The 26,679-nt window shown below is 42.5% G+C and overlaps 1 protein-coding gene across 1 annotated transcript in view; it reads left to right on the top strand.

Moving 5' to 3' along the window:
* Positions 1 to 1,690: 1,690 nt before the first annotated feature.
* Positions 1,691 to 26,679, top strand: part of LOC118241855 (polymeric immunoglobulin receptor-like) — a 433,448-nt gene continuing 408,459 nt past the window's right edge. Inside the window, exons 1-2 of the mRNA XM_035529166.1 lie at positions 1,691 to 1,778; positions 1,967 to 2,281. Of these exons, the coding sequence (XP_035385059.1) occupies positions 1,691 to 1,778; positions 1,967 to 2,281 (403 nt within the window). The remainder of the gene's footprint in view (positions 1,779 to 1,966; positions 2,282 to 26,679) is intronic.

The raw sequence follows: 26,679 nt of genomic DNA, 5'->3' as shown, positions 1-26,679 counted from the left end.
ATCTCAGCTACCTGTATGAGGGCATTATGGAATTTGTAGTTCATGAAGCATTTATGTACAAAGTCTTGTAATTTTGCTCTTTTTTTATCTTAATTTTGTAGCTGGTTGGGTTGAGGCTTTAAATGAGAATTTTCTGGAATGTCTATGGAAATACTGACCAATATGCTTCCAGATCCAAGACTGTTGAATAAATGTGTGATCACTGTTCTCCCTCTGACATATGCTGCCTGCTAAGGCATCTTATTTAGGTTCAATTTAAAGGCAGCATCAGACACTAAATCTGCAGTATAAATAATCTTTCACACCGAACACAAGAAAAATCTGCCTGGTGAAAAACCTCATTCACTTGAAGGGGCAAGAGCTTTACTTGCTTCTTTCTGAAAGAAAAGCAGCTGCTATTATTATACTAATTATTAGAACAATGTCACAAGTAGTGTTAGCTGTTTTCTGAAGGACTACGTTCCCCAAAATTACACGATACCAAGACCGCCCATAATCCCCTCATTTTGCTCCACCCATGTGAAAACATGAGCAAGGTGGCAGTTAGATGTGACCGACGCTTAAGTCTTCATACATGATGGGATTGGAAATCTAATTAGAATGGGAATCTAACTGGATCATTTCTGTTACTCAGACCTTTGCCTGTACAGACAACACCAGACCCCTCACTAGACACACAGGCAAACTCAGTGAGATCAGGTGGAAAACTGAACAAACATCAGCACTTCAAGAATCTGTAGCATTTGTTGTATGTGCCACTTGATTGCTGAGCAGGACGCACAGACTCCTTCGACTTTGACACACATTTATTGATACTTAACGCTTACGATGACGGCACTCGCACAACATATACGGATAACACGAATACACGTAACACTGCAGGAACACTAATGACGGCAACATGAACATATACGTTTAGCATGAATACACGTAGGACTAGCAACACAAACAATGACCAACACTAATGCACACACCAACAGGGGTTTAAATACACACAGACACACACAACATTAAACCAGGGGCAGGTGTGTGCCATCATGGGGGCGTGGTTACAAAACAAAAAATCACTTCAACTGCACTCAGTGGGCCGTACTGCATATAGCGACTGGTCTGTATCAATAACTACTGTACTACATAAAACGAAAAATCTATCCAGCGGCAGGATCTGCAGTTCTACTTCTGTCTGTTTCTAGTTACATCTTCTGTTTGTATTTGTATTTCATGCCTGTAGTTAATGACTCTTGTCTTCTGTCCTGTTTAGGTTCTAGTCAGTTATATACCCATATTACACACGACTTGTTTAGTTTCCTTATTTAGTTACTACTGTTCTCATTTGCTCTAGAGAGAGGGGGAGAAAGAGAAAGAGGGAGAGAGAGGGGAGGAGAGAAAGAGGGAGGGAGGGAGAAAGAAAGGGAGAGAGAGAGGGGGAGAGAAAGAAAGGGAGTGAGAGAAAGAAGGAGGGAGGGAGAGAGAGGGGGAGAAGGAGAGAGAAAAGGAGGGAGGGGAGGAAGGCAGAGAGGGAGGGAGAGAGAGAGAGAGAAAGGAAGAAATAGAGAGAGAATGAGGGATGGAGAGAGAAGGAGAGAAGGAGGGAGGGAGGGAGCGAGGGTGGGCAGAGGGGGAGAGAGAGAAGGAGGGAGGGAGAGAGACAATATATAATCAGACATTTACATCTTATAACTTGATGGTCATGCATCCATCATACCAACATCTATTGGGAAATCTCTTAGTGATTTCCAGTACCATCATCAGTTGGCTGGTACCATCAGTATCATCAGGTGACTGGACCTGGAGCAATTAAGTATGCTATATATAATAATAATGGAGTATGTGATATATAATAATAATTAAGTATGTCATATATAATAATAATAACGGAGTATGTCATATGTAATAATAACCATTTTACATGTACATGTGCGGCCATGTTTAATAGTGAAGGCCTTTATCTCGTGTGTTTCTGCAGGCTGCAGTTTGGCAGAGAATCAGAAGACAGACGACGTCACTGCATACACAGGAGACTCAGTACTGCTGCCCTGCTCCTGTACTGACCCACATGCCAAACCTAAGAGTTTCACCTGGAGGAAACACAACACAAACAGAAACTCATGGGACGTGATCACCAGTGAGAGTGAACAGTACAGAAACAGAGTTCAGATGGGTACTGCTCACTCTCCAGGAAATCTCTCTCTACTCATATCACACCTGACTGAAGAGGATAAGGGATACTACAGGTGTTATCTTAACCAGTACTATAAAGACATCAGTCTCACCGTTAAAGGTAAAACACTGTATTTGATCCAAATCCAACTGCAAATGATAAATCCAGCTTTAAGGTTTTCTTATGTATCCACACTAGCAAAGTCTTGGTTGTCTGAGTTACTTGTAGACTTTCTGCTGTCATATTTGTTGTTGTGCTGTCATCTGTGCACATTACCAGTAACGTTTAGTTCAGTGATGGTCAAATACTCCTTTAATTTTAACAAATATCTTGTGCAGTTCAAGTAAGAATTTCTCAGGTTTTTAACACACATGCTTCTTTGTTTTGGTTTTTCTGTTCCGACCCCTCGTTTGGTTTTCCTGTCACTGTTTTCATCTTTGTCTAGTTTGCATTCGTTAGTCTTTATATAAATATCCCTTGTTTTATCGTCTTGGCTGTGGGTCTTTGAATGTGCGCTCTCTCGTCCTCCCGTGAGATTATTGTTGTTTGGTAACGTTATTAGCCTGCTCGTTATTCTAGTGTTTACTGTTTATCTTCTTTCTTGGTAATGATGTGCAGACGAAGTCCTGTGAAGCGTTTGAGGTTCTTCCTTATTGTACTGCTAAAGGATTCGAAGCTTTGGAGCATTGAAAGCTGGTGACAAAACAGCGACACCTGGTGGTGTTCAGAAATGATAGCAGCTATAGATTCAAAACTGCGCAGCACTATAAACAATACAACACTCCACCGCCTTCATATGCCATTAAAAAATTGATGATCAGTAATGATGTTTAGTAATTAAATTCTGCAATAATTTGTGTAAAATCATTGTTTCCCTTTTATGTAAAAACAACAGGTTGGCGTTATGAAACGTTTACTCTCACTATTGACTTCTATAATTAGCACATTTCCAATTTTTTAGTAAAGAGATAAGCTTCCACGTTATAGGACAGTGCCAAACTTATGATACAGTCTCACCCTCATCCTGTGCTTCAGTGACGTCTGAAGCTTCGACCATCATTAGTCACGTGTTGTTAGTAACTTTAGTGGTAATATTAATGGTAATATTAACTTTAGTGGTAATAGTAACTGATACAAGCTTTGGTACACTGTGTGATACGAGCTTCGATGCCTTAGTATCAAATGTTCCATCACAATTTTATTGTTTCTGCACAGTTCCTGTATCGTTTTTCTCCCTTTTTGGTGTTCCATTTAGTCAGTGTTTAGTTTGCACCATTTTGTTAATTTTGCCGTTGTGTCCAGCTGTTTTGCAAATAAAGAACTTTCGTTTACACATGTGCATCAAGTCCTGTCTGCCTCCACATTACATTATCGTTCTGAAAACTGCACAGTGTGCAGATCATTAATGTAGGTGGAGCAGCTGGATCAAAATCACTAATGTGTTCTTATTTTAGATTTTTGATTTAAAACTTCTAAAATAAGAAGCAAGGCTTTGCTATGACAAGTTGCAAATGGGCATAAACAAACAGTCATAAAAGTTGATTTAGTCAATGTTGATGTTAGCTTGACATTACAAGTGACATATCTGGAGCTTCTGTTACTGTAATTATTTACCCCTGTCCCACTTACCTACAACCAAAGGCAGAGGTGCAGGCAAAGGTTTAATGCACATAAAACTACAAAATGTATCTGATTCCAAATTATGCCTGTAATTACAATTTATATTCTGAAGAGAATGAGAATACTCTACTGCATTGTCTAGCATGTGTTATGAGAATATGCATAACCACCTTTCTAAAATTCCTGTCTTAATACATTCTGCTTTGTCAGCGGTTCAGCCAGCCTAACATAGGGTTTGATCTACTAAACGTATAGTGCAGAGATTGGATACTTTACAGGAAACTGGTGTCAGCACTCTAAATATATAGAAAAATATAGCTGGTTCTTCACTCAGCCTCAATCTACCAGTGTAGAGAATTTTGACTACACCTTTGGATTTCCCCTCTCTTAATAAATTGCAGGATCTGCAGTTCTACTTCTGTCTGTTTCTAGTTACATCTTCTGTTTGTATGTGTATTTCATGCCTGTAGTTAATGACTCTTGTCTTCTGTCCTGTTTAGGTTCTAGTCAGTTATATACCCATATTACACACAACTTGTTTAGTTTCCTTATTTAGTTACTACTGTTCTCATTTGCTCTAGAGAGAGGGGGAGAAAGAGAAAGGGAAAGAGAGAGGGGGAGAGAAAGAAAGGGAGTGAGAGAGAGAAGGAGGGAGGGAGAGAGAGGGGAAGAAGGAGAGAGAAAAGGAGGGAGGGGAGGAAGGCAGAGAGGGAGGGAGGGAGGGAGGGAGGGAGAGAGAGAGAAAGGAAGAAATAGAGAGAGAATGAGGGATGGAGAGAGAAGGAGAGAAGGAGGGAGGGAGGGAGCGAGGGTGGGCAGAGGGGGAGAGAGAGAAGGAGGGAGGGAGAGAGACAATATATAATCAATATAATCAAACATTTACATCTTATAATTTGATGGTCATGCATCCATCATACCAACATCTATTGGGAAATCTCTTAGTGATTTCCAGTACCATCATCAGTTGGCTGGTACCATCAGTACCATCAGGTGACTGGACCTGGAGCAATTAAGTATGTCATATATAATAATAATGGAGTATGTGATATATAATAATAATTAAGTATGTCATATATAATAATAATAATGGAGTATGTGATATATAATAATAATTAAGTATGTCATATATAATAATAATAACGGAGTATGTCATGTGTAATAATAACCATTTTACATGTACATGTGCGGCCATGTTTAATAGTGAAGGCCTTTATCCCGTGTGTTTCTGCAGGCTGCAGTTTGGCAGAGAATCAGAAGACAGACTACATCACTGCATACACAGGAGACTCAGTACTGCTGCCCTGCTCCTGTACTGAACCACACGCCAAACCTGAGCGTTTTACCTGGGAGAAACACAACACAAACAGAAACTCATGGGACATGATCACCAGTGAGAGTGAACAGTACAGAAACAGAGATCAGCTGGGTACTGCTCACTCTCCAGGAAATCTCTCTCTACTCATATCACACCTGACTGAAGAGGATGAGGGATACTACAGGTGTTATCTTACAAACCAGAAATATAAAGACATCAGACTCACCATTAAAGGTAAAACACTGTTTTTGATCCAAATCCAACTGAAAATGATAAATCCAGCTTTAAGGTTTTCTTATGTATCCACACTAGCAAAGTCTTGGTTGTCTGAGTTACTTGTAGACTTTCTGCTGTCATATTTGTTGTTGTGCTGTCATCTGCACATTACCAGTAGCGTTTAGTTCAGTGATGGTCAAATACTCCTCTTGTACTTTAAAAATACTTGACTGGGATTTAAATCATGACTTAATCTTCTGGAAACAATCCATAATGTCACTGACCCTCATTTTGACTTTCATGTTATTTCTAAAGTGCATAGGTGGACTATGACAGTATCAATAAACTGCCAGTGTAAAATTATTTCCCAGCCACACTACATCGTATACACCCAAAGTGACAGAAATGTCCTGTTTTTGATTCATTGCTTAGTACTAGATGTGTTCAGTTGTCCAAAGAACTATTTTATCTATTTTACCTCATGATGACATTTTTCTTAAAGAGTCATGCATCCTAACTATGACCATCCACAAACAGTAAGTAGGAACTGTGTGAACTGAAACCTCAAACTACTGTGGTTGGGGAAATACTGTTTTGCACTGGTACTTTGATATTGTCATAGTCAGGACATGTCAACATTTATGAAAAATATCATTTTGATGTAAAATGTTTTACACAATACTTTAAGAAATACATTCTTTGCTCGCTTCGAGGCTACATCTAGCAGCGCTAATGCTAACAGCGCCAATGCTAACGGTGCTGGTGCAAGTGGCACTATCGGCGCAGCCGGTGGCACATGCGCGGGGCCCACCATAGAGCAGCGCCCTCTCATCATCACGGAGAGTGACGTGAGGAGAGTGTTTAAAAGGGTGAATACCAGGAAGGCGATGGGACCAGACGGTATCTGCGGGAGGGTCCTCAAAGCCTGCGCAGATCAGCTAGCCCCGGTATTCACCGACATCTTCAATCTCTCCCTGACGCTCGGTATTGTCCCGTCCAGCTTCAAGCGGTCCACCATCGTCCCCGTCCCGAAGAAACCTCGACCCTCCGACCTCAATGACTACCGCCCTGTCGCCCTCACATCAGTCGTGATGAAGTGCTTTGAAAAGCTAGTTAGAGACTTCATCACATCTTCACTGCCAGCCTCCACGGACCCACTGCAGTTTGCATACCGCCACAACCGCTCCACTGACGATGCGATTGCACATCTGCTCCACACTACACTGACTCACCTGGACGAAGGGAGGGGAAATTATGTTAAAATGCTATTTGTCGACTACAGTTCAGCATTTAACACTATCATTCCCTCCCTACTCACTACTAAGTTGGGAGATCTAGGACTGCATACATCCCTGTGCGACTGGATCTCCAACTTCCTAACAGACAGACCACAATCAGTACGGGTGGGCAACTGCGCCTCATCCACCCTCACCCTCAGCACTGGAGCTCCTCAGGGTTGTGTCCTAAGCCCCCTGCTCTACTCACTGTACACCTACGACTGCACAGCCACTTCCAGCTCTAACACCATTGTCAAGTTTGCTGATGACACCGTTGTCGTGGGTCTGATCTCGGACAACGACGAGAGGGCCTACCTGGAGGACATTAAACACCTGGAAAACTGGTGCCAGGAAAATAATCTCCTCCTAAACGTCAGTAAGACAAAGGAGCTGATCGTGGATTGCAGCAAGAAGCAGGAGCGGCACTACCAACCTGTGAGGATCAGTGGAACCACGGTGGAGCGAGTAGATAGTTTCAGGTACCTTGGTGTTCATATCTCGCAGGACCTGTCCTGGTCCCGCCATACCAGCTCCCTGGCAAAGAAGGCTCGTCAGCGTCTTTACCACCTCAGACGCCTAAGGGACTTCAGACTGCCCTCCAAGGTACTGCGGAACTTCTACACCTGCACTATCGAGAGCATCCTCACGGGGAACATCACAGTCTGGTTTGGAAATAGCACCAAGCAGGACAGACAAGCACTCCAAAGGGTAGTGCGTTCAGCAGAGCGCATCACTCACTCGGAACTTCCTGACCTGCAGACCACCTACAACAAGCGGTGCCAAACCAAGGCCAGGAAAATTGTGAAGGACCCCACCCATCCCAACAATAGACTGTTCTCTCTGTTGAGGTCAGGGAGGCGCTTCCGCTCCCTGAAAGCCAAGACAGAGAGGCTGAAGAGGAGCTTCTTCCCACAGGCCATTCGGGCCCTGAATCAGGGAAACTGATAAACTGTGGGGACCACCACCACCACCACGTAACATGACTGTTACGTAACATGACTGTATATCTGTACATCTGTATATATAGATTTTGATTTATACTCAATTAACCTGTTACAACAACTGTAGATATGGTACTATACAATGGATCTGTACATTCTGTAGATTGTGTACATATATACTCAACCATATACATTGTACATTGTGTATATAATCATAATATACATATATTGTACATACATTGTTAATATACTTTTGTACATACATAGAATATATATTTATCTGTATATATATATTTTTTTCTCTATGCACCCCTGGTTCTCTTCCTCAGTTTGGACAGAGCACTCTCCACCATTTCACTGCGTGTTGTACTGTGTATGACTATGTATGTGACAAATAAACCAAACTTGAACTTGAACTTGAAAATTGCAAAATGACAGAAATCTACTGTTTTTGACTTATAACCTTGTACAAGATGTGCTCCCAGTTGTCCAAATACCCATATTTTACTTCAAATTTGTATTTTTCATAAATTTGCATGAATCAAAAATCCTGCGTCTTGACTATGATGCATCCTGACAAATTCCCAGCATAAAACTAGGCTACACCCACAATGACAGAAATTACCTGTTTTTGACTCATTTCACCTAGTACTATATGTGCTCCCAGTTGCCAAAGACTTTTTTTTACCTGAAAATGGCATTTTTCTTAAGAGTCATGTGTCCTGACTATGACACTATCCATACAGTGTGTAACGTGGCGCGATCACGAGGCGGATGCATGAGCTGAGACGAGCGAAATATATTAAGGGCAAATCCATAATCAGAGTCATCGTCACGTTGCAGGGTCATAGAGCCAACACAAAGAGTTTGGGAATACATCTTAAACAAACAAACAAAAGCACATGATGAACTAAACTAATAATAATAATAGTAGTAAATGACATTTAGTTTAGTTTAACATTTAGTTTAAGAAGGAGTGTTTGGAATAGTAAACAGTTCACAGCTGTGTTAAATAAATGTATTCTGCTGCTGTGTAAGACTGGGGTCAGTGTTTGTTGTGTTGTTACAGTCTCTCCTCAGACTCTGCCCTACATCCCCTTTGCTTTGGTCACTGTGATCTTCCTCCACATTATCATGGCTGTGGTTTATTACACCAAGAGAAACAAAGGTAAAAATCTCATTAGCAAGCTGTTATAATAAGATTGTTTTCTCACTGTGTCCATTAACATCCATTTTACCATGTGTGAGTCAGATCTTGAATGAACTGAGTTGTTCTTGTTCATGTGACCTGCTTCAGTGTCAGAAATGAGCAGAGTTCACTATAACACTGCTGGTGGAGATGAAACAACTAGTCTGCAGTAGAGAAGAAAACCAAGAGAAATCAACAGACCAGCTACAGACCTACACACCTGTTTAACAGACCTGCCACACACATCTGATCAGCTGTACCCGCTGACCTGAACAAGTTTGTGTGTTTGTGTGTTGGAGTTAGAGAGTCATCAGAATGTCTTCATTTGAATACACTTCCTCTCCACTGTAAGTGTAACTGTCAGGTCATTTACTAGTCTGTAGTTTTGAAGAGTGTGTGTATGGTGTGTAGCAGTAGTCCTGCTGTAGCTGTGTGTGTGTGTGTGTGTGTGTGTGTGTGTGTGTGTGTGTGTGTGTGTGTGTGTATGTAACTCAGTAAGAACGCAGTTGTGTGTTTATCTGCTCCTTGTGCTCCATGCTGCTGATGGTGAGTGTTACCTTCTCTCTACAGGTGTTGTTATTAATTTACACAAAGGTATTTATATCTGGGATCAGCAGAGAGCAGCAGCACCCAGCCATCTGAAATCACAACACCTAAAAAACATTTTGATTGGTGTTTAACTCATTTATTATGATGGTACAGTGCAGTCACAGGCATCAGAAATGGTGATCTGTGTGCTGCAGGTTGTACAGTGACAGAATTTGGTGGTCACAGATTTTGGTGTAACACCATCATTTAACCATCTGATGGCTCAGAGCAATGTCCATTTCTGCATATATTCTTAAATTCACCTTAAAGGTACTTACATGTTTGATATCACATTGTTCAGAACAATCTCAGCTATCTTCCTAATGAGGAAGAATTTGACATAGATCACTGTATAAAGTAATATTATGGAATATGGAAATTTTCCATCTCATGTGAAAAAATACCTTTACTCATGTGGACCTGTTTGGTGATTGAAATAGGTTTACCAAAGTAGTGAAATACATGAATAAAGTAATATTGAAATGTCTAAGAAATGTCTAAAATGTCATTGTGTACATTTATTAAGTAAAAGCATGGTCTGTTAGCAACATTAGCAGCTTTTGTTCTAAATTAAATGACCAAAATGTGCTCCTTCAGTTTAGACTCCAAACATGTCTTGTCCACCTGGGTTAAGGTAAAATAGAGTAAATTTGCTTCTTTGCCGACCTGTTCCGTTAAGTGGCACTAAAATCTGCACTGTGGTTCAGTCCAGAAAATAGGAAGAAGTGCTAATTATTTGCTAATTGCTAATTAGATACTAGCATAAAGTAGGAATTGTAGGGACAAGACCAAGACTGACAAAATATAGAACCAGAGTACATGTGGGGTTTTTTGTTTGTTTTTGGTACACTTGAGAAAGGAGGCTAACTGCTAAATCAACATGTTAAATGCTGTAAATGTCAATTTAAATATTGTCAGTCTAGAACTAAATTCTAACTCCAACAACCATCATTTTGCTCTATGATTCTGTAAAAAAATGTATTGCATTTTATTACTATATTATGCTATTTTTCCTAAGGAATAATTTTTTCTGCATTTTATGTGTGTATCTCTAGGATTTTTTGATATTTGACCTTTAAATAGCAGCATATTTTTTTCTGTTATTAATCATGTCTTTTAAGGTCAAATGCCAAAGCGTTGGCTGTACGCATAACTTCCACTGTGAGAGTCTATTGCTGTTTCATAAATAAAGAGCCAAAGCAGGACAGAGAGTTGTGGTTTCTGTTTACACCAACGGATGACCACATACATCATGTAGGTGTGCGTAGTGCAGTTTGACAGCAGAATGTGTGTAGAGTGCAGTTCACTGACAGCAGTTGGACGCCACTGTCTGTTACTTTCTTTTTAGGACCTTAGAGTGGAAGCCATTCTGAGCTGTGGTTTGGTTCACATGTACACATTACTGGTGTACAAATTCAGTGCACTGGACAGACAAGCTTGATCAGGAGGGTTGAACACCAAAGTAGAGCAGATGGTTCTGCAGATTTGTACACAATGTGAAACCAGATCAGTGACATGGAAACAGACTCACTCACACTCAAGAAAAAACACCAAATGTGAAAATCACCTTGTATCCCAAACAGGCAACTCTGGTCCAGTGTTTGGTGTGAAAGGGTTCATATGTAGGCTGGTCATAGAAGGTGGTTGCTTAGGGCAGTAGAGCAGCATTGAAAAGGTTCTGCAAAGTGAATTTATTTTGCTGTTGACATATTAACTATATAGTTATACTAAAATATAAATATTAGGAGTGTAATGGTACATGTATTCATCCCAAATCACCACATACACATTACAGTTCTGTGTATGCAGTCATATGGAGAGTATGTGGTAGTCTAAATGTGAAGGCTGATGAACGTAATGTGGAATCATATTTCACACTCGCAAATTCGACGCCAAAAAAAGCTATCAACACGCTAGGCTGGATTTAACTCAAGCACGTTAGCGACATTTACTGAATCATTAATACTATGAGCTGTTTCTTTCAAATCACCTGTGTGGGAAAGTTTCCCAGTGACCTGAGTGGTGGACGAGGACAGTGTGTTGGTGTTGTAGAGTCTGTGGGCTAAAACACATGAACATGCAATTGCACATTCAACAGCATCACCCAGATGTGTTTGTTGCTTTTGTCCCGTTGTACCAAACAGTGATATCTAAACTGGGATGTGATGGATATCTTACAATCAAAGTCCTTCTGGTGAAGTGGAACTTGGAATCTTCTTCAGATATATTTATTTCTCAGGCAGTTATTAGTAATCCTTGGATCATTCTTACTATAAACTTGTAACTCTTGTTAAAATGAACTTATATTACAATTATAATTAGTTTAGCATTACTGAATTTGTAATGTGTCTAGCTGGGGGGAAATTGGCACACATTCACACACACACACACACACACACACACACACACACACACACACACACACAAACGCACACACACACGACTGCTGCAATATGGCCAGACCCACATTTGAAGGACCTGGAGAAAGACATCATTATACACACCCTAAACGTACATTCAAAGTGATAAAAATCTGCTAAAGTGATACACCACCGCCCACCCCAAAATACACACACATGCTCCCACACTCACAAATACATGCATGCTCCCGTGCACACACTATCACTATTGTCACTGTGGCAACAGCTACCGGTTTACAGATATGACAGTTCCCAGCATGCATCTCTTCCTCCTCATATATGTATTGCTAATCTGGGTGCACTGGGTGCAATGTGTGAAATGTGCACACTTGTTTATTTCTGTTTGTGTTATTTATTCCTCAGTTGTTCATTCTGTATATGATGCAGCTGTTGGTCACTGTCCACTTGGTCAGGCAGACTGGACAGCTCATGCAAATACACACAAACACACACCCACCCACACAGGCACACCTACGCACACACACACACACACACACACACACACACACACACACACACACACACACACACACACACACACACACATGACGATGCTACTTTTGGAGATTCATGGGCTTTAGGTTCTGCTGTGATCCAGCTCTGAACTTCATGGTTTAATCAATAAATCACTAACTGAGGGATTTTGAGGAACAATGTCACATTCACTCCAGTGACACTGATGTTTCAGAGAAAGCCAGATGCTCGAGGATAAAATTAAACTTGGTTTTAATCTGAAAAGGATAATCCAACACGGTCAAAACACAGGCAAGGGACAGAACCAGTACTATAGGATAAACAGAGCCAGGGAGCATCACAGAGATGAGCTACAGTCCAGGTCGAAATCTAGAGAGACAAAATATTCAGGCAGACAAATACAAGATGGGCAAAAAACAGAAATAAGAAATACAATATATAACATTCATCTAGCACTTTTTTTCTGAAGCAACTTACAATTATGACCAAATACAATTAGATCCATTGAGAATTAAGGGTCTTGTTCAGAGGCCCAACAGTGGCAACTTGGCAGCAGTGGGGTTTGAATGGGCAACCTTCTGATTACTAGTCAAATACTTTAAACACTGAACTACCACTGCATAACACACTGAATGCAATACAAGTGGCAATATTTCCCAAGATGCCTCTCACAGGAAGTACTACTCCACCCTGCCTCCTAGAGTCCAGAATATGGCGCACTTCATAGATCGGGGCACAGTCAGAGCTGTGGAGGAGTGGCCTCAGGAGAGACCTCATCCAAGGGCCCTGGAATCACAGGCTTCAGAAGGGCCAAATGAAACGACCTTGAAACACAAAAGTGAGCAGGTAAGTTGAGTTGATATGTGACTTAATTCATGCGCTTTGTAATTTAATTCGGACCTATAAATTTGGGACCCAGCTTGCGACATGACCCTGGCTTGCGGAAGTCACGCGTAGAGCCACACTCTGCCACCAGGTTGGTACAGCAGGGTCTCCCTCCCATGTCTGTCCACCACCTCCTTATATCTACGGTTCTGTTCGATACACAGGTGTGTCTCCTCCCATACTTTTTCAACTACAGTGAGGACCATAGTGTTACCTTCAGAACATGGGAGGTCTGTAAGGAAATCTAAAGCAATGTGAGACCAAGGTCTGTCTGGTATGGGAAGTGGCATGAGCTTTCCTGTGGGTAGGGTCTTAGGTGTTTTACTCTGACTGCAAACTGAACACGAAGAAACATATTTATGAACATCGCCCGGTCATGGTCTCCCACCAGTACCAGTTAGCCAGAAGCCTGTCGAGTACAAGTAGTCTTCCCAGCATGCCCTGAAACCAGCGAGGAATGAGCCCACGTCAATAGGCGGTCACGGCACGAGGTAGGAACATATTGTTTCCCTGACAGACACACCTTTGGGATGACTGTGTCTTGCATGGCCTGTTCTGTTTCATCATCTATTTCCCATTGTATAGATGACAGGTGTTTCCAGCTAGGAAGGATGGTTTCCATCTCCTGTCTCCTCCAAGAAAACACAGGATAAGGGATTAGCTTTAGTATTCCAGGTCCCAGGATGGTACACGATCTTAAAATCAAATCTTGAAAAGAACAGAGTTGTTTAGCTGTAGGCATGTATTCCAGATTCCTGTGGTCGGTGATAACAAGAAAGGGATGATTTGCCCCTCTAACCAATACCTTCACTCTTCTAAGGCCTGTTTAATGGCCAACAGTTCACGTTCTCCTATTCCGTAATTACGTTCCACTGGTGATAACTTACGGGAACAATAAGCTACTGGGTGTAACTTGGACTTATCTTGTCCTTGTGAAAGTACAGCTCCTACCCCGATGTTAGAAGCATCAACCTCCACGACAAAGGGAATGGAAGGATCTGGATGCCTAAGTATAGGAGCCGTGGTAAAAGCTTCTTTCAGTTTTCTGAATGCTTGGTCAGCCTCCTGATTCCACAATAACTTGGTTGTTGCTCCTTTCAGGAGGGCTGTGAGAGGGGCTGCAATACTACTAAAATTCTGTATGAATCGTCAGTAAAAGTTTGCAAACCCCAAGAAACTCTGGAGCTTTTTAACGGTGACCGGAACGGGCCACTGAATGATAACTTCGATCTTCTTGTCATCCAGGGTGATTCCACTATGGCTAATCACGTATCCTAAAAAAGTTGTGGTTGGAAGGTGGAATTCACATTTCTCTCCCTTGACATATAACACGTTATCCAGAGGAGTCTTCAATACTTTTCGTACGTGTTGGCTTTTAATGGGTGAATAGATTAGGATGTCATCAATATAAGCGATAACAAATTTTCCCATGTATTCACAGAGGATATCATTGATACAAGCCTGAAAGACAGATGGAGCCACACTGAGACCGTATGGCATGACTTTGCACTCATAGTGACCTCTGGTAGTGATAAAATTGGTTTTCCATTCATCACCTTTCTTGATCCTTATCAAATTAAATGCACTACGGAGGTCTAATTTGGTGAAGATCTTGTCTTCTTGTAGTAGTTCCAGAGTGACAGGAATGAGAGGTAACGGGTATGAATATTTCTTGGAAATGTGATTTCGGTAGTCAATACAGGGACGAAGACCTCCGTCCTTCTTTTTTACAAAGAAAAATCCTGATACCATGGGGGAAGTGGATTGCTGAATAAAGCCTTAACTTAATACTTCATCTATATATTCCTCCTTGATCCTCTCTTCTTCTTGGGAGAGAGGATAAATACGAGCCTTGGGAAACACGGCTACCTCCTGGAGCTCAATAGCACAGTTCTTACTAAAGACCAAAGAGAGATCCTGGTATTCCGGAGTGAGGGAAAAGGCTTGTGTATCAGCAGGGCTATCAACAGTGGTGGAACATAACTGGACAACTGGTAATGTCAAACAATTTCTTAGGCATTGAGATGACCACTGAGTGATTTCCTTACGTGACCATGATATAATTGGGTCATGTTGTTCTAGCCAATGTAGACCTAAAATGACTGGAAATGAGGCATCTTCTATGATGAGAAATGAGATGATCTCTGAGTGGATTGTGCTTGTGGTAAGTTTTATGGGAGTAGTGTGGAGCGTAATGGAACTGGCTCCTACTGGTGATCCGTCCAGAGCCACCAGGTGAAGAGGCTTGGGTAATAGCTGCGATGTCCAATTCCCATATAAGACGTGCGTGTATGAAGCTTCCCTCGGCTCCTGAATCAACTAAGGCTGTAAACATAGAAGATGTGTAGGAGCCCAACATAAACAAACAAAAAAAATGTCTTAGCGATCATCTTTCTTGATGGCAAGATCTCTACCTTGTTTTCTGATGTGGGTGGCCTGATCCATCTATGGCTCAGTGATGCTGGATTAGGTTGAAGACAACAATCCCTGATAACATGTTCTGAGGAGCCACAGTAAAAACAGAGACCATCTTGGAATCAGGGCCACCTCTCCTCTTCAGTCAAGCATGAAGAATCACAATGCATTGGTTCCGCTGTCTGCTCTCGTCTGAGCTCTTCTCTATAACTGGGAGAGGGATAGGTATGGTGAGAACTACTAGTTTTACATGGTTTTCGTTCCTGGATGAAATGATCCAGACGTATAGAAAGAGCTATAAGCCGATTCAAATCTTGGCAAGCCAGTTCATGTAAAACCTCTACACTGAGACCGTTACGGAAAGTGACGATCAACGCCGCCTCATTCCATCCACTGCCAGCAGCGGCTGTACGGAATTCTCATCCATAGTCGGCCACAGAATGATTGCCTTGGTGTAATTTGGTAAGTATCTCCCCACAGGCTCTTTCCTCATGTGGGTGATCGAACACAGCCTTGAATTGCTCAATAAAATCGTCATAAGATGCCAGTTATACGTTGGCAGTCGGCCAGTTAAGAGCTTTGTCAGTTAGACGAGACGTAATGAAGGTAATTTTATCTTGATTGGAACAGGTTGGAAGGATATTGAAATACAATGAACATTGCAACACGAAACCACTTGTCTGGGGAGCCATAATTTTTGGGTTTACTCACAGGGAGGGTTGGTTGGATACTGCTCATGGCGGTAGTAGGTGCAGGCGTGGGACTGAACTGAGGAGTAGTCATCATTTGTAGCTGGGATGTAAGTTCTCTGAGACTTTGTCCTAGTTCCAACATTTGAGTTTGTTGGTCTGCTTGTTGCTTGCCTATAGTATCCATTGACTGTGTGAAACCCTCAAGCAACTGGTGCTGTTGGTGGATTAGTTGACCCTGGTTGGTCAAAGCTTCCTTCAAAGCATCTGAGGCTGCGGTCTGCATGGAGGCGAAGTATTCTGTTTTATGCGGACCAGGCAAAATCAGACGCTCACAGATAAACAAGTAACAGGTAATGGAAACAGTCACAAAAAAATTACTAACTCAAAAGTAGGGAAAACAGTCCGTGTCAAAAAACCATAAAGACCATCAAATAATCCAGGCATCAGACTCCAAAAGGGGCAGGCAAAAATCAGAAACGGGAAACATTAAGTCAATGTTCGGTACACAGAAAAACAATCCACAAGAGCGTTCGGTGTGCATAGGACTCTAGAGGCAATACTTCGCAGTGTCCTAATGTTCGAGACAGGCTTAAATAATCAAGTACACAGGGCAGTTCAATATTCCGGCAATGACAATCTGACGTGAAGTTCATGATTGGTGGAGTCCTGGGTTGGGTGACGAACAGCCTGCTGAGTGTTATAGTGTGATGAGGAATCAGGCGATATGACACATATGGGCTGAATGCTGGAATGTAAATAATGACCAAAGCAGATATTAACACACAATGGTGCTTTTGCCAATGCAAAGATGGTGCAGATAAGTGTGAAAAGGTAATGGAGAGCTCAGACTGGAGAGGCGACATTTCACTGAGGCATAAGAAAATAAAAAATGGCATCCTTGGAGGGTGACACTCTATTTTGGTGGTGGTGGAGGCAACTCCTTTGTTGTAAACCATACTGGTGTCAATAAATACATCTGTTTTTATCTACCATCCTGAACGTTGACTCTCATTGCCTGTTTCAGTGCTTTGATGTTTTGCATGACTCATCAGCTCTGTAAATATCTGAGCATCAAAGTTTCACATCCGCTATTACCATCAGTCATCAGCCATAGTGGAAATCACAGACTACATGATCAAAAATCTGCTAGCTGCAGTTCTTTGTGAAATGCATATGATTCCTAGTGCAACCACAAAAGTGTCCCCTTTCAAAGTTTTGATGGGAAGACCATTTGAGCCAACCTCCTGCTAGCTGTTTGGCACACTCTGATCAGGTTGTGCCCTCATTAAGAGCCACCAACTCTGCCCCATAAACCAACTCCTAACTGACACTGAGGAAAGCATGGAGGAGCAATGCAATACACCAAGTGCCCCGGTGTGGTTTTGACTGCATCCACAACTCGCACAACCCACCAATCAGAATTTCAACATGTAACCTGTGACTGTCAGGTTGATCAGGGGTGAGGCACCCTGACAGACGTAACACATGTGTGTCACAACAAGACTTTTTTAAGAGGGGCTTTTGTGAAGCTGATAGGTAGGGTGATGCCAACTGAAGGAGATCAGGCTAACCAACCTTGATTAGCTCCCGGCTTGTGGCTTCGCTCTGGTAGCCGTGAACTGCCGTTGCAAGCCACCCGTTACTTAACCAACATCACCTCAATTAACAACACTGGAGGATGCCACAACTGTTCAATGAACAGGTAGGTATTTCCATGACTTTTCAATGCTAAGCTGCACACCATTGTCGGTACTCTTCAAATATCCTCTGACAAATGGTTCCAGTGTCCTGTGTGCAGCTCAGGACTTCTCTCCAGGCACCTGAGGTTCACAAAGATGAAACCGGACTCCTCACTGAGGGTTGACCATCCAGATGCTTAACAAACTGCTTTGAGGGTAATAAGAATGCTCTGAAATTAAAATGCTCCTTAACATCTGTTCAACACTTTTTAAAAGTCTCAGGTAGCCAATTCTTTAGCTGCTCTAATTTCATGTGCTATTTTCATTAATAAGAAGAAAAGATGCCTTTGAACCGATAGTGAAATGAAATGACAAAACAGGGTGGTAAAAATATTTGGCGTGCATGTTGGGGTTAGAAGTTTGTCAAAATTTCATTTGAATACACTTCCTCTCCACTGTAAGTGTAGAACATTCAGTAGACTATATTTCTAAAGAGTGTGCATGTTACTGTGGGTTACTATGGAGGTCAAGGCCTACTCAAAAAGGATGGCAGAGATCCTCATCCTGGGAATTTTGAACTGTTTCCATCAGGTGTTTTTCACAGACTGACCATTAACTGGGGGAACCAAAAGGGTCATGTGGGAGAGTCTGTTCTACTGACCTGCTTGATGTCATCAACATCACCCACATCCATCCTGCCAGAGTCAGTGACTGACTGATTAAAATATGAAGTTTATAGCTGGATCACAGGAGAACCTAAAGCCCACAAAACCATGGGGGGGGAGGGGTATCACTATGTACATTTAGGGTGTGTGTAAAATGATGTTTTTCTCCAGGTCCTTCAAATGTGGGTCTGGCCATCCTGAAGCAGCTGTGTGTGTGTGTGTATGTTTTTGTTTGTATGAATGTGCATGGATGCGGGTGCATGTGTTTTTATGTGTGTGGCTTGGCCACCTCCTGTCACGTCTCTGTTGTACTGGGACTGTCATGACCTTTCATTGTTACCCTACCAATGCCAGTGTCTGTCTTTGTCTGTCCCCATTACTGTCTGTGTAACTGTCCCAATTACAGTTGTGGTTCCAGTTCCTGTTGTCCCGCCCCTGTCCAGCCCATCTCCCATTCTGATCCTGTAGAGGTTCCTGCACCTCCTCTCAGACGACCTCCAGTCCATCCCACTGTCCAGCCTGGAGTCCCGTCCTCTCCTGTCCCTGAGTCCTGGTGTCAGTTTCCTGTCCAGCCTGCTGTCAGGTTTCTGGTTGCAGCACAGGGTCCTGTTTCCACCCCTCACCCAACAGACTTTTTTTCTCTTTATCCAGATGTCCCTGTCAAGGTTTCTGTCCCCAGCCCAGACCCTGCCATGTTACACTGGCCTCGGGTTCGCTTGTCAGCTGGTACGCACGTCAGGAGCTGCACGTTGGGGTGGGGGCTACTGTAACACCCCTTCACCACCATCACACAGGGGTCCTGTGTCTCCCCTTTCACTTAGCTGCCCATAGGGTCTAGTCTCACCCTCATTATTTCCCATATAAAGCCTGAACCTTTCCAACCACTAATGTCAATTATTTTGCCTTAATCGCATGTATTACTCTGTGTATGCGATGTTCACACGGTATGTTCACGTGTGCTTTCATTTTCATTTAAAACCACATCAAAGATAAATCACGCTTGCATCCTGCCCCACACTCGTTAAACCAATGCATGTTACCTCCATTGGTAGTTGATGGACTGAACGTCTTATAACCATTGGAGACGTCATTGTAGTAGTAGGTTTAGTTGAAGCTGTTGGAATTGTTGTGTCAGCGTCCACTGGAGGAGGATTTACAGGTTTATATGGAGCCTCTGCAAGAATAGAAAAGTGTGATCAGTTATAAGTAATGAGGGTTCAGGGCTGTTATGTATTTAACATGTTTAGATTTTGTACTACAGAACTGATGTATGTACAGTTTGGCCAAGCAGATGTGTTCACTCCTCTGTGTGTCAGCGGTGGTGATACGTTGGCTACGTCTGAAGCTGCAGGGCTCTGTAGGTGCAGTGTGTCCTTCAGTCGTTTTCTGAGAGTGAATGAATTAGGGGCTCCTGGGTCAAGTCTCTTCCTCTCTCTCTCTCTCTCTCTCTCTCTCTCTCTCTCTCTCTCCCTCTCTCTCTCCCTCTATCTCTGTGTGTGTGTGTGTGTGTACATTTCAGTTCTGTAAGCTTTATTGGCATGACCATATAGAACTATAGTAATGTCAAAGCAGTATTACAACATGAACAATACACAACATTACAACCTTTGCAATTATGGAGATTAAGAATTCTGTTATAAAAGAACTTGAAGAGAAACTGTAATTGGTCTGAAATAATAATAATTGGAAGAAGTAAAAGGGAAGAAGTGAAAAGAAAGGGAAGTAATAAATAGTTAATAATAATAAATAGGTAACTTTTATATACTGGGTAATATAGTGTGTTTGTGTGTGTGTGTGTGTGTGTGTGTGTGTGTGTGTGTGTGTGTGTGTGTGTGTTTGGGTGGGTTAATCACTGTCCCTCATCTTATGGCAGGCAGATATGTATCACCCAGCTAAAGCGCTGCTTTCCTTCTTTTCGCCCAGTAGGATGGGCAGTTTGTCAGTGTTAGACAGACACTTAAAGTTGGGGTGGATCGTCTCAGATTTTGTAAAGTAAATTTGCCGTATTTGGATGAATTTTTCACATTCAGTGAGGAAGTGCAGCTCTGTCTCTACAGTGTCATATTTACATTGCTGACAGAGTCTCTGTTCTCTGGGCAGCCATGACATTTATATCGGCTGGTCTGGACGGCCAGGCTGTGTTCTCTGAGTCTGGACTTTGTCAACGTGGTTCTGTGTTTAATGTCAGTCACTGTGTACAGGTCGTCTGCTACAGTGTACTGACATTTTAGGGCCAGTTAACGTTGCATTTTGCTTTGTGCTTGTGTTTGTGTTCCAGTGGGTGATGTAGTTTAGTTTGTGAAGTGTAATAATTTGGTTTGGTCTGATTGTTTGTACTTCAGACTGGTCCTGATGTGTTAGTGTTAGTGTGTGTTAATGAACTCAGTGTCAGCACCAGCTGTGAGAGGAGATGCTTCTCTGCTCTTATTTTCTTTTTCTCTCTCTCTCCCTCGCTCCCTCTCTCTTTTTCTCCCCCCTCCCTGTCCCTCTCCCCCTCTCTCTCTCTTTCCCCCTCTCCTTCTCCCCCTGGCTCCCCCTCCCTTCCTCTCTCCCTCCCTCTTTCTCTCTCCCTCTCTCCTTCTCTCTCTTCCCCTCTCCCTCCCTCCCCCACTCTCCTCTCCCCTCCCTCCCTCCTTCTCTCTCTCACTCTCCCCTCTCTCTCCCTCCCTCTCTCCTCTCCCGCTTTCCTTCTCACTCTTCCCTCTGCCAAATAAAAGGATAGAACTCTAAGAAGTCTGGAAAGTTAACGCTACTCCGAGAACAACCCCACATTTGCCCTCAAGGTTGTCTCGGCTCTGTTAGGACTTCATCCCTGCACAGCTCAACCATAAGCAGAGAGTGTGCGTTCAAATTCAGTGAATTTTCCATGTAGCCACGTGAAGTTCCACTGTTCTCTGGATGATATCACCACTCGTGCTGTCGTTCCCCAGGTTCCTGGGGTAGTAAAGAGGAGAGCTGCCTGTCACCTCTGGAAACTCTGGAAACTGGAAACCAGCACAGACGCTGAAGGAGTGTTATGACACTACATTGGCTTATCGGCTCTGCTGGCCGCTGCAGAAATGCAAATCAAAAAAACAAAAGCAACCAACAACAACAAATGTGTTCACTGCTTGTACAAATTGTTTCTGTTAACTAGATGTGCGATAAGTAAAACAATGCAGGATGTCGGAGAAAGTTTTCAACTACTCAAGTTAATTTCTTAGAGCGCTTTTGGTCACTGCGCTGACCGCGTTGACCCCCTGAATCATATACAGGTTAACGGCGTACAAAAAGCTACGATTCAGTCTAAAAAAAGGCAAGACGTAAATACGACACTGACAAAACAAACAAACAATAAAACAAGATCTTAAAATCCATTACCCACCTTCACAAGTTTTCACCATGCAAGAGAAGATGCGCAACTTTCAAAACATCATTCTGACCTTTTTCTTGTCTTCTGCTGTGAGGTACGCTAAGACTTCTGAAACCTCTTCACAATGCAAATTCATCTGTTGGCCAAATGAGAGAGATCGGGTCTTCTTGCAGTAGAGCTGCGGGAGGCGAGCGCTGCAGGTCTGTCGTCAGACTGATGCGCGCCGCGGCAGAGAGCCGTGCACTTGGCGGGGCGCGGGCGAAAAGTCCGCCTCCCTAATGTTCTTCCGTTTACAGACGAGAATCTACCCGCTTTGGACCTGCTCAGACATTTCATTTCTCATATGCAACGGAAAAACGTGTCTGGATTAAAGTTGGTTCGGCTTCCAAACGTTTTGGATTGTTTGCCAGCACGCCCTCTACTGTTGCTAGAGCATCACTGCAAACAACGCGATATATTCGGTATATAAGGCAGTGGTGGCTCAGCGGTTACTTGACTTGTAATCGGAACGTTGCTGGTTCAAGTCCAACCACTGCCAAGCTGCCACTCTTGGGCCCCTGAGCAAGACCCTTAACCCCCAGTTGTACCCGGTCAAAACTGTAAGTCGCTTTGGATAAAAGCGTCAGCTAAATGGCATATATGTATAGCGGGTGATTTTGGATATAACGTTTCAACCATTCGAGGCGACCTGACCTGTAACCTGAAGAGCTCCAACAGGTTGCTTCATTAATCAGAACAATGTTCAGTAAATTGTAGACGCAACAGCAACCGTCGTGCACTTGCTGCTTTGTTTTCACTACAAACTGCATGGCTATCTTGTCTCACTTTCTAAAATGGTTTCTCGGGACCATGTCATGAGGACTATAAATTTAAATAAAAATATAAGCGAATAACGTATATTAATTAATTAATTTAGCACCCTTCACTGCTGAAAAGAAAAACTGCATTTTATGGTTTGAGCGAATATATCTCAATAATAATAATAATAATAATAATAATAATAATAATAATAATAATAATAATAATAATAAAAGACTATAACAGACTATAATAATAATGCAGCAATCTATACGTTTTGCATTCTAGGATGTGGGGCAGTACCGTGAGATGCCACTAGATGGTGGACATACATCAGAAAGGTAGTACACTTGCTCCCAAACTCGTGCAGGATAATAATTCTGCTTGTCGCTGTCAAAGGACCTCAAAATCAGACCGCCAGTAAATGCATCGGGAAAGTGCAGTTCTGGAATTGGCGAGACCATTAGTAAGACACTCTTCTTTCATCTGCCCCAGGGCTTAATTACATGATAGGTGAACTCGAGAACAGCCCCGCGTTAATAATAATAATAATAATAATAATCAATAATCAGTGGGGTAATTTTGAATTTGCAGGTTTAACGAAGTCTTAAGGCCCAGAACGAGAGCCATAATGCCAGTAGCCCCACCCCCAAAAAATCTCGCTATGTCTTCTGTCATGTCAATAGCAGTTTTCAGAGTTTAGCATGCTCAGACAAATAACACTATGGTATAAGAGAATATACAATTAAACAATTAACACGCTATGGTAATTAATATTACTACCTTGTTACTTTACTGATTCAAATGTATCTTATTGGCAATTACTTAGTCTTTTTTTGAGAGAAAGTGGGAGGGGGATTATAAATAAAATTAAATTCTGTGTTCTCTTAAGGATGCCAGCAACTCACAATGGGCTTCTCAAAGAGAGTATCTTACTGGACAGTGGCCGAGGTTTTTGAGTGGGTGAGAGAGCAGTACCCTTGCCAGTCCAGAGCTGTAACACTGCGGTTAGGGATAGCTAAACATGCGCGCTCAAGTACCGTTACCCAGCACACTCAGGTCATTGACTGGATGTTTGGCCTCCAAAAGATGCTTTTAACTTCTGGGACCACTGTACCTTCTATATCTCCTTTGCCTTCTCTCTGTCTCGCTTTGTTTCTCCCTTTCTCTCTTCTCTACCCCCTGCCTTTCCTCTTGGGTCGAGCACTACTGAGATTGAAATCAGGAACAGCTGAGCAGGTTGGGAGTGGATGTGAAGTTCCAGCAGTTCCAGAGCTTTTACAGGATGTTCTTCTCCTCAGGGCTCAGGGGTAACTGGAGAGCCTCAGTGACATCTGTGCTGGTGAGGAACCTGAGAAAAAAGGTCCAGAGTTTTAACTGTTCCTGGTATCACTAGGAAGCATCCATTATATACTATTCGGCCAGATGCATGAATGTTGGATGTAATGTATTAATACAACACCCTGCAAAAGAGACATCATCTCCCCTCCAAAGTCACACACAATCCAATTTCGGGAAACCGGCCCGAGACCCATGTTCTCTCCTCACTCGCACGTCGCCCAGTCTGGGTTAAAACTGCTCCGAGTGCAGCGTTACGAATCCTGTGGGTGACTCCAGGGACTATAATGCTTGCACGGCTGAATCGTATGGCTGACTCATGCATAACTGAAAACCCGTGGTGTGTCCCGTGCCTCTGCAGAGTGCTTCCTGAACAGGTCTGGGGATGGAGGAGCCGGCGGAGTCCAGGGGTGAGACACAAAACTGATAAAAGGAGGTGATAAAGAAAGGAAGGTACTCGCTGGAGGACTCAAATTTCCAGCCAATAAGATGCCTGCTAATTGTCGAGTTTTATTTTGTGAAAACTTTGTCACTTTGTTAGATGCTTAACCACTCTTTTTTATGAATCAAAGATATGCGAGCCCTTATTTAAGTAAGTGAAATAATTGAATTGTCCTTTGCATATGTAATTTCTGGTGCCTGACACTAACATGTACCAACTAACATGATATTCAGTAGTAAACAATATGTGATGTTTTTGCTGCACTCTGGCTGCCACAGAGGGGAAGAACATTCATTCCTAAGTTATTTCATTCCTAAGTAAGCATGTTCTTGGTTAGATACATGATAGCTGTAATTTAAATTACTTGCTTTACCTGACTTCAGTGTTTATTCAGGGTTAAGTTTTCATACTTGTGTGCAATTATAATTAGATTAAGTGCATTCCTTTTTATTTAACATTATGTATTTTAGATATCTGTATTTTTGTGTTTCTAGACTACAGAATTAAGGAAGTACAAACCTCTGGGGGCCCCACCACAAGAGGCAAGTGTAGGGGCTTTCTTTAAAAATATTTGTTTTTTTAAAAAAAAATCTCTTTGGACTGAGGCTTCTTCTTCTTCTTCTTATGTGTTGTTACTTTGTGTTACTACATTACATTGCATTATTAACGTAGTTATTAAATTGTATTATTACATTGCCTTATTACCTTGTGTTAGTACCTTGTTCTTATATTTGCCATTACATCGTTATATTGTGCACACAGTACATGCCCTTCCAGTGGATGCAGACCAACCCCTTATCATGCCGGTCAGTCAGGGCCTTTTGATTTACGCCCCACCTCCTCTCCCTGTTCTGTTGCTCCTTTCCCTTCTCTCTGTTTCTCTCTTACAAAGAAAACAATGCGAAGACCTCAGGAATGAGAGTAAAGGTTTCTTTCATGGAGCAGGGACCTTCCATAGTAACAGAAAAGTGTGCTGATGTGCGTGCGTTTGTGAGAGAGCAGTAGCAGCATGTGTGTGTGTGTGTGTGTGTGTATGTGTTTGTGAGAGAGAGAGAGCAGTAGCAGCATGTGTGTGGTGTGTGTGTATGTGTGTGTGCATGCGTGTGTGTGTGTGTTTGTGAGAGAGAGAGCAGTAGCAGCATGTGTGTTGTGTGTGTGTGTGTGTGTGTGCGTGTGTGCGTGTGTTTGTGAGAGAGAGCAGTAGCAGCATGTGTGTGTGTGTGTGTGTATGTGCGTGCGTGCGTGTGTGTGTATGTGTATGTGTGTATGTGTGTGTGCGTGCGTGTGTGTGTATGTGTATGTATGTGTGTGTGTGTGCCCGTGTGTTTGTGAGAGAGAGAGAGCAGTAGCAGCGTGTGTGTGTGTGTGTGTGGGTGTGTGTGTGTGTGTGTATGTGTGTGTGTTTGTGTGTGTGTGTGGGGGGGGGGGGGTTGTCCAAACTAAAAGACCAAGAGTTTGACTTAAATTGTTTGTGGCTACATTGCTTATGCTATGGTAATGAACACACTAGTAATCAGAGACAGTCAGCACTACATAGATGCTCCATTCACTTTGAGTTGTTGCTGTTTAATACAGATGATGCACTGTCTTTTCTGGTTTTTATTGTTTACTCAGACATGTTCTTAGCAGCACCACTTATAAACACCTGGTAGGTGAACAGTTAGATACTTGTTGCCGTGTGTAATTTGTATTGGCTGTCTTCTTGTACTTCATCAGTAGTCAGTTTCTGACTAAAGCACTAATGTTGGATGGACGTATTAGATCAGAGAACCACACTCAACCCAGGAGAGATACTCACACATGGTAACATACAGGAAGGAAAGTCCGTAAAGTGCATGCACAGAGTTGGTTTATTTAGGCCAATCTATGAAGTGCTGCAAAAACAGGCAACAAGATCAATAATACAAGCAGACAGGGAGACAAATACAGAGACAGGCAGACAGGGATGGGCAAAACCAATCGAAAGTGAAACCTACTGCCACAGTTTCCTCTCCAAAGGGAAATATCAGATTTGATTTATGTTAATGAGTATATGAACAGCATCAAACTTAAGCACCTTGGAGAGGATGTGTGTGATATTCCATACAAGCATTGTCACACTACAGGCCTTGGTTCCTCCCACTCTGCCTCTGTTCTGAGTCAATGTCCTTCTGAAAAACTACTTAGTCCTCCTCCTGCATAACAGTTTGTTAGTAAAGCTGACTAGTGTGGC

Source organism: Electrophorus electricus, chromosome 8 (assembly GCF_013358815.1).
Source record: "Electrophorus electricus isolate fEleEle1 chromosome 8, fEleEle1.pri, whole genome shotgun sequence".
NCBI lineage: Eukaryota > Metazoa > Chordata > Actinopteri > Gymnotiformes > Gymnotidae > Electrophorus > Electrophorus electricus.
This window is presented reverse-complemented; position numbering and strand designations above follow the sequence as displayed.